Source organism: Pecten maximus, chromosome 3, assembly GCF_902652985.1.
Source record: "Pecten maximus chromosome 3, xPecMax1.1, whole genome shotgun sequence".
NCBI lineage: Eukaryota > Metazoa > Mollusca > Bivalvia > Pectinida > Pectinidae > Pecten > Pecten maximus.
Genome location: NC_047017.1, coordinates 32,900,656 through 32,910,421, shown reverse-complemented (window position 1 = coordinate 32,910,421; position 9,766 = coordinate 32,900,656). Strand labels below are relative to the sequence as shown.

At 37.6% G+C, this 9,766-nt stretch overlaps 1 protein-coding gene and 1 long non-coding RNA gene across 2 annotated transcripts; both read right to left on the bottom strand.

Annotated features, from left to right (window-relative positions):
- Positions 1 to 1,934: 1,934 nt before the first annotated feature.
- LOC117323949 lies at positions 1,935 to 3,783 on the bottom strand. Its single transcript, XR_004531870.1, has 2 exons — positions 3,616 to 3,783; positions 1,935 to 2,440 (listed from the first exon to the last, which is right to left on the bottom strand). It is a non-coding gene; the product is annotated as an uncharacterized LOC117323949 (long non-coding RNA).
- A 5,010-nt stretch (positions 3,784 to 8,793) lies between these two features.
- LOC117322723 (vegetative cell wall protein gp1-like) lies at positions 8,794 to 9,519 on the bottom strand. Its single transcript, XM_033877662.1, has one exon. The coding sequence runs from the start codon at positions 9,517 to 9,519 to the stop codon at positions 8,794 to 8,796; it is 726 nt and encodes a 241-aa protein (XP_033733553.1).
- Positions 9,520 to 9,766: the final 247 nt, after the last annotated feature.

Sequence of the window (9,766 nt, the reverse complement as noted above, 5' to 3'; positions counted from 1 at the left end):
GATGATTGATAATATTTTATTATTTAGTATTGAAAACTTTGATAGCGCTTAGGTCATGTACCCATGGTAGATCTTTTCTTCTTTGGCTTTCTGAAAAAAAAATCAAGTTTAATAAGTATTGATACATTATGGTATAGAATAGGCAGAGAAGCTTCTATAAGATTTAAATTTGAAACATTCAAATTTCAAATACCCTGCAGTAAATTCATATACCCCAAATGTTGATTAAACAGATTTGTAAATTCAAAATTAACCTAAAAACATATATATCTAAATATGAATGGACCCATTTAAGTTTAATTAGGGAATGAGGACACACCTGAGGGATTTTTGTCTTCCAGAGTACAGGTAAATATTTAGATTGTATACTGCACAGCATGCCTTTAGTGAACTCTAGTATTTTGAGGAGATGGACATGGCCAGCCTCAGGACAGGTGTTGACAATGAGACACACCTGTTGATTCATGTTTATCTCAAAGGTAATAAAGGTGTGGTCAATGTCCCTATGGTTTGGATGGAGTGGGGGAGCCCAGTATATAGGTCTCTGGTACATTGGAGAAAAAGTAATTCACCATTTCCTTTCAATGATATACATTATCATTAGCAATATTATCATGAAGAAAAAATTAATATAATATTTATGACATGAATATATATATATTTTTTTTACATTCACCCATTCCCACCAAGCTGATTATTAACACCTAAAACACTCTGGGACTCCCAAATTTTTTTTCCATTCAAATTATTCTCATGAACAAATTTTTTTTCTGAAAAAGACCCAATTGATAAAATGCCAAGCCCACCCTTTTATTTGTCTTTATGTCCTTACTTATGGCATGACTGTAACACATGCATGAACAGGCCGGCTAAGTGATAAAATTGATCAACATATTATATTGAACAAGATCTTGCCGGAGTATGCAACATATTCTAACATATTATTTATTATTAGTTTTAATGAATGAAAACCCAATGTACAAGTCGAACCTGTGTATAAAGGACACCTAGGAAACAAGTGTCCTTTATAAGAGAGGTGTCCTTCATATAGATGTTCAACAAGTTATGTCCCTTATAAACAAAGAAACAAACCAAATCTGATTACTGTACATTACCATATATATCTCCTGATTTATTATATTTAAACAATAAAACAAATGAATAAAAGACAAATGCCTATTAATTTTCAATTATTTAGCTGACACAAACACTGAACTTCAGAAGTTGATAGTTTTAATAATTTATAGTAAGCCAATAGTATAAAAAAAAAATCACAATATCATCCTATAATGAATGTCTATTCAGACAAATACTCAACATAGAAAAAAGGTAAAGATAATTCTTGTTAAAACAATTTTCATTAATCATCAATATTTTGGGGAAAAAAAGGTTTGAAATATCTTTTCTATTACAACATTAACCCTTTAAAATTAAAGAGAATTTTTCTCTGATAATTTCAATCCTAAGCGTTTATTTTGAGATATATTTTCTGAAATCCATGTTGGGATTTAATTTAATAAATACCCATTTCTGGTTCAGTCAATAGCTATAGTGTATACAAAGACACTCGGAACTCTTCAGCTGTTCTGTCAGATTTGCATTCGGTTGTTTTTGTAAGTAAACCAATTATGACTGACATAACTATTGCTTTATCCTCTTTTGTTGGTCTTAATAATGATTTAATTACACCTGACCATTCTTGTTGTCTAGGCTAGCTGTCACCAGTGGAGTTGAGGAAACAAACACCTCTGCAGATGGCGATCGGTCACTCTCTTGTAATTACTTTTGATTGTTACAGGTAACAGGACATTTAGGGACTGATTATATCATATAGTGGCTTCCTAAGTTAGCATTGCTGCCGGGGGAATTGAGCAGTAAAGGCTCTGTTTTGTTAGTTAGAACCTTTTTACACACAAATAACAACACGGCTATGGTTCAACTCATAATTTAATCTTTCATCTACAGAACAAATGCAATGAACTTGCAGAAGAAATATTTACATGCAAAATTTGCAACATCAGGGATCGATGTAATGATGAGGAGGAAGATATCCTTTGGGTTAGATACGCTGGTACCTAATGTGGCTGCTGGTTTCACCAGGACTGCCTCAATCATGAAGAGCATGAATGTTGATGTTGAGCCATTCTCAGCTCTTAGTCAGGACACCAGTCACAGTACTTGTGTTCAGTCAGATATTGAGCTACATTGTATTTCCAACACTTGACAAGGCTCTTGACCAGGATGGTACAACCCCAGAGGGACACGGCATGCTTATATGTCAAGTATCACCAATTTGTTTCTCCGATAGAGGAAGAAATATATCGGGTGACATGCTACTTCTGTAAGAAGTCCTTTCATGCATATTGTTTGCCACCCAGAGTGTACCGCACATTTGAAATGAGGAAGGCATCAGATTCATCCTGGTGTTGCCAAATGTGCCCTGCAAGTTGAGAAACAACATGGTTAACTTTTAATTTCACTTCTGTTGATTGAATGTTCTTAACTCACACTATATTAGTGTTTTAGCATATAATCTATATACTATAACTATTTCTTTAGTCACACTTGTGAGAATTACTAGTACATTTATTCAACAATTCAATATCTTTCATTTCATCCTAACTTCCTCTATGATGTAAGTGATCAATCTAATTATATTCAAATTAATTTGTTGACATTTTTACATGAACTGTGATATCTTGTTAAATCTTACTCGTGTTATGTTGCGAGAATAACACTTGTGCTAATGTCATCATGTTTTAAATACATGTATTCAATTTTAAATAAGGTTTCTTGACTTTCCATCAAGAGTGTTTTTATTAATTGATTGATTAAAATAAATTTATTGTCATTTTTAAGGTTTTTCTTGTAATATTTCATTTCAATAATTACCCCGTGGAAAAAATAAACAAAAGAAAGCAAAATTAATAAATGATACTGCCAGTAATAGTCAGCTGATAGTCACCAACATGAAACAAACTTTGTATTTTTGTTATTTTATACTATAACTGTTCAATCACAGGGACAATGATACTCAATGTAACATGTTTATAACTTTAAACTGATCAGATATGACCCCTATACATTTTATGCATACTTTTAATATTATATTGTAATGTCCCTGTGGTTCAATATGTATCCTGTAGACATACATCTGAGCTGCCCGACGGCTAGTAGGAATGTCCTCACTGGATATATATAGCAGTAGGACCATTCTACATACCTCCTGACAGCGACAAGTGCCCCTTACTTCAATATTCTAATTTAGTAATCTATTACTTATAAAAAAAAATTTTATGCAATTTTCATCATCCTAAAAGAAGTATAATGTATTGCCACTTATAAAAAGTTGTGAAACCACTTTACATACATGTGCATTTATGATATTTGTCACAAAACATCGTTCAATGAAACCACGTGGACTCGAGCTCAATGGAAAAAAATACGGGAAATACGGGCCGGGATATTTGTATTTCCAGCTATGGTATTTATACACAAATGACAGATATTTTGGAAAAATACTGATGTAATAAGTAATAATATATGTATTACCATCGCAATCGCTCACATTATTGATGATATTTTTGGAAATAATTGAAAAAATCGATGTCTCACCACTTTGTACCAAATGGGGTCCTCTCTGCATGCTCCAGACCGGAAGTTACGTAACACAAAAAAAGCGGATCTATAAATAGCTATCACGTACTATTTATTTTTTGATCATGCAGTTGGAAGTACTAAAGGTTGTCTTAGTAAAATATCAACATTAATTTGATATTCTCACGTGAGTATTTTCTATATTAGAATAAATGTGTAAAAATTGTACCAAATGGGGTCCTGTGACGTTAGATGTGGAGAAATCTACAAGAAATTAACTAGAAACAACCAGAATAGTTACGGGTTTGCGCTCCTTCGCTAATAGGCAATCATTTTATTTTGAAACCAGGTGAGAAATTAAGAAGACAGGCGGAAACTAGTAAACTTGATCATATTCTGTAAAATGCCTCATAATCTAGCTTTCTTACGTAAAATGATATAGTGTGCTTTACTTAACGGGCGACATTCTATTTATCTGTCACCCAAATTGTATTCATATCGACTGTATACTACCATTTGGTAACAGTTCAATGCTTTATTTACATTCATAATTTTATTTTATTTACTGTAGCTTAAGACGCGTTTAAATTTGCCGCTTCTCCTATCACTGACGTCATCAAGTTCAAATACCGGAACAGCCGAAATTTCCAGAAGGAATGATAAAGTCCCTCATGTCGTTATCAATAGCAATCACATGAAATGTTTTTTGCACGATTTGGCTTTATATTATATTTTATAAACGTCTGTAGATATCTTCGAATTGTTCACAGTTGCATAATTTCTGATTGTTTAAAAATAAAGCCGTTTTTCGGCGCATGATATACGGTTAACATTTAGAAGTGATGCGGCGTTGAATCGGTACTGCACAGGACAGACTCGATTCCTCGGAAACACTTATGTTTCTATTGACTGGATTTACGTTATTTTCAGAGGAATATCATCTCTTAAATTCTAAATGAACGTCGTCTTGACAGTAGGTGAAAACGATTCCAAGGATATTTCATTACAAACAGAATCCAGTCTTAACCGGTCACATCAGTATCGCTAACTTAGCAGACGATGTTCAACTTCACAGGGGCTCGATTTTGGAGTAACTTCAGTAAGGTAGGCCTTTGACATCAGTGAATAACCACATAACTATAATTCAGTATGCATACACAACCAGAAACCATGTCGATACTGCCGATTTTTCGCAAGATTTTTAAAAACTATGCTGGACTTTAAATGTTGTCGTTTCTAGCATTTCTGACAATTCGACAACGAGCCCCTGTGTGACGACAGTGACAATTTGATTACTTCCTATAGATAGATTAGGAATAGAGCTTATAATAATTTTGTGTCGAGTCGGTCGACTTCATTTTTTCTATTATTAAATTTTACTCTCACAATTTGCGTTGCTTTTTTGTGGTGGTTTATGTATATCTATAAATGCTAGCATTCGAAATCTCTCCAGGCCGAATGTAAATGGGGACCATTGTTTTGACCAGCAACACCTGGGGCTGTATCCCTACTCTGACCGAATCACTGTAAATTGTAGTATACAGTCTCATGAATACAATTTGATTTACTAACGACATATAGGCAAATGCAACACAGAATGTAAATATAGAGTAATGAAATTAGTGGATACAATTTAAACAATCAAGATTACGTATCGCTAAAATGTCATTTAAATTATTTTCTTCCTAATACAAATGTACAACGAAAATGTCGAATTCATCAGATATTTCCTTTGGGAACTTAGAAATGAAACAGAAATTATTTAAAAATCAAATGTCTTAGCCATATAACCTTAACTAGACTGTCAGTGGGAAGGAGAAAATTTGATGTAACACATACAGGACTTAGAGATAGAGATAGTGCATTGAATACAGGTCTATTTTTAAAGTTAATTTAGTCTTATCTCTTGTTAGTGTTCCAACCCAGCTGGAAAAAAGGTTTTCACTTCTTTCCCAATGTAACCAATGATGTACTGGTCACAAAATTCCTATGTATGGTATTATTATTGACCTAGATTTACTATAACAATATTATGTTGCACTATGTCAGAATGATGATAATGATGTACGTTTGGTTGTGCAAGAATATAACAAAAATTCTAATATTAATTAGTAATCATGACAACGACGAAATCGAGGTCCTCCTATAGATTTTGTTTTAAGCTACAGTAGTTATTATGGAAGAAATCTAAAAGCCATTTGTGAAAGGAAGAAAGACTTAGTATGGTGCTATCAGATTAGAAGAAAGACATTGTGTGGTGCTATAAGATTAGTACTGGTATGGATAACAAATGTTTCCATCTGACAAACTTATGCTATAATTTCAAATACTAATATAAACATTATATACACTGCCAATTATACAAATTAGATGTATATGATTCTATAACTATAAATGTCAGGTTGACTTAACCAATTAAGCGGATGATATTTAATTAATATATCCCCTATGTGACTTTTAGATGGTGCTCGAAGCTGGCATGAATGCCTTAGTTGAGGGCTAAAAGGTTGTCCGAGATTGACCATCACATAACAATGGTAATGGCTGAAGTCGTAAGAATGTGAGTGGAAAGCACCCAGAGAAGTAATGAAACGAAGCCATACAGTATCTGTCAGCCACTTCAACCCCAATATAGACACATTTACTTTTTTATTTCAAAACCTTTATATTGACTCGGAGTGTGTCGATGTGCTGCCTTGATAATCTACGTAAATCGCCGTGGTTGTCATCCAATTTGATTAATGACGCCTTTGAAGTCATCTTATACCCTAACACCCGTCGTTACCTTTACTTGAGACCAATGATGTCCACCTTCACCACTAACACCCGTCGTTACCTTTACTTGAGACCCATGACGTCCACTTACACCGCTAACACCCGTCGTTACCTTTACTTGAGACCAATGATGTCCACCTTCACCACTAACACCCGTCGTTACCTTTACTTGAGACCCATGACGTCCACCTTCACCGCTAACACCCGTCGTTACGTTTACTTGAGACCCATGACGTCCACCTTCACCGCTAACACCCGTCGTTACCTTTACTTGAGACCCATGACGTCCACCTTCACTGCTAACACCCGTCGTTACCTTTACTTGAGACCCATGACGTCCACTTACACCGCTAACACCCGTCGTTACGTTTACTTGAGACCCATGACGTCCACCTTCACCGCTAACACCCGTCGTTACCTTTACTTGAGACCCATGACGTCCACCTACACCGCTAACACCCGTCGATACCTTTACTTGAGACCCATGACGTCCACCTACACCGCTAACACCCGTCGATACCTTTACTTGAGACCCATAACGTCCACCTACACCGCTAACACCCGTCGTTACGTTTACTTGAGACACATGACGTCCACCTTCACCGCTAACACCCGTCGTTACCTTTACTTGAGACCCATGACGTCCACCTTCACCGCTAACACCCGTCGTTACCTTTACTTGAGACCTATGACGTCCACCTACTCCGCTAACACTCGTCGTTACGTTTACTTGAGACCCATGACGTCCACCTACACCGCTAACACCCGTCGTTACCTTTACTTGAGACTCGTGACGTCCACCTACACCGCTAACACCCGTCGTTACCTTTACTTGATACCATGACGTCCACCTACACCGCTAACACCCGTCGTTACCTTTACTTGAGACCCATGACGTCCACTTACACCGCTAACACCCGTCGTTACGTTTACTTGAGACCCATGACGTCCACCTACACCACTAACACCCGTCGTTACCTTTACTTGAGACTCGTGACGTCCACCTACACCACTAACACCCGTCGTTACCTTTACTTGATACCATGACGTCCACCTACACCGCTAACACCCGTCGTTACCTTTACTTGAGACCCATGACGTCCACCTTCACCGCTAACACCCGTCGATACAATGATGTACCTTTACGTTACACGCCGATATCGTGAATTTTACGTGTTTAGTTTGATGTTGTGTGCATTTTACAGCAACACAAAGTGACGCCAGCAGTTTAAGAAAACATTACAAATAATATTTTTAATCAGTTCAATTAATTCAAACTTGCTGAGCAAACAGCGGTATAATGGCCACTTAGTGACGAGTTGATTTGGCACCGATCCGGTCGGTTCCTTAACTTGACGGCACTTGATTCTCCCCATCACAGATGATGAATCGGAGTAATACTCGTGTTCGACAAGGAATCAGCCGTGGGTACGATATATCAGTGTTGTAAGGTTACCCGGCGGCACTCCATTCCTCATTCTATAGAAATAATCTTACTGTGAAAATGAAAGCTAGCTGTTCAAATAAACTCCCGTAATTTCGTGTATTCACTTGAAATTGGATACAGATTGAAGTCAATAAAATTCCATGAATGTTTAATTTAAATAAGTGGTTGTGTACTGATCGATACCGTTTGGTTATAGATACTGTCTCTTCCAAGTAATCACACATTGGTTTGCGCTCGTCTTATTTCTTATGAAAACATCTCCCGTTTGTCAGATTCTGTAGGAGACAAGGCTGTGTATAATATATAGTGAAGTTTTCATTAAATGCTTATTTGATGTTCCGGGCAAATCACGCATGTATTCCTGAGAAGTGAGCAATACACTTATGGGACTTAGGTTTGTAGGTTTTCCTGGTAACTATATACTGACTTCCGGTATCTATATACTGACTTCCGTCACCATGTGCGGAGACATTGGCGTGTTTATAAAGTATGTAAGTCATTGTTCCTAAATAACGTGCCTGTTATGTTTGTGTAGTATATAAGTCTTTGCTCCTAAATAACGTTGCTGCTGTGTTTCACAGTTTGTGTATTATGTATGCCATTGTTCATAAATAACGTGCCTGCTGTGTTCGTGTAGTATTGATGCCATTGTTCCAAATTACCATCATTCTCAGCTACAGATGTTTATTATGTAAACGTTTCCAATTCGTTAAATGATAAAATAGTATTGTCTTATTGTCCTACAGATTTAAAAAAAAATAAAAGACATTTAACTCCATCAATAGAACATCAGTTTAAATACCATAATTAATCACACAAAATGTCCATAGCTGTTTTATTTTCATTTCGATATTACAGTTGTAGTGATACATTCAAGTTAACGTCTAAAACAAATATCGACCATTTATTTAAATAGTGTCACCAGACTTGCCTGTATGTCAATCTCTTATAAAGCCATATCAAACCAATACTGTCTACTCCAGCCCGGAATTACGGCGGCCTGGGGAGCATGCAAGTACGACAGAGGCTGGGTGAAGTGACGGATGATGGAAGGTTGGGGAGGGAGAGGATGATGGAGGGTGGGGGAGGGGGAGGTTGGGGAGCGGGAGGATGGGGAGAGGGAGGATGATGGAAGGTTGGGGAGAGGGAGGATGGAGAGAGGGAAGGGGAGGATGATGGAAGGTTGGGGAGAGGGAAGATGGAGAGAGGGAAGGGGAGGATGATGGAAGGTTGGGGAGAGGGAAGATGGAGAGAGGGAGAGAGAGGATGATGGGGGGTGGGGGAGGGGGAGGTTGGGGAGCGGGAGGATGGGGAGAGGGAGGATGATGGAAGGTTGGAGAGAGGGAAGGGGAGGATGATGGAAGGTTGGGGAGAGGGAAGATGGAGAGAGGGAAGGGGAGGATGATGGAAGGTTGGGGAGGGGGAGGCTTGGGGGTGATGATGGAACGTTGGGGAGGGTAGGGATGATGGAAAGCTAGGGAAGGGGAGGGATGGTGGAAGTATGAGGAGGGAAAGGAATGATGGAAAGCTACGAAGGGGGAGAGACGATGGAGGGTTGCAGAGGGACAATAGAGGGTTGGGAAGGGACCTGGGATGGTTGAGAAGGTGGAGGGACGATGGAAGTTGGGGAGGAGGAGGCATGATGGAAGATTGGTCAACTTTTGTCTCTCGCTTCCAATATCAGTCTTATAAAGCTTCATGGTGACAAATATTGGACAAAGAAAATAAGCCTAAAATGGACGTTTGATGACTAAATATTTAGATTTAATTCATCTGCGATGGTTATTAACACATCAAGGATGAGAGGTTTGCCGTGTACACCTTTGTTGGGTTCGTACCAAGTGTACTGAATAAGGTACAGAACTATATAATGGAGCGCAATTGAATCTCAAGTGAGTTCCCAAGATGGCGGCCGTGTCTACAAAATATACGCTTCAAACATAAATG

What these genes read in the sequence shown, in the direction of transcription:
- LOC117322723 (XM_033877662.1), bottom strand. Translation starts at nt 9,519, where the DNA reads ATGAAGCTTTATAAGACTGATATTGGAAGCGAGAGACAAAAGTTGACC.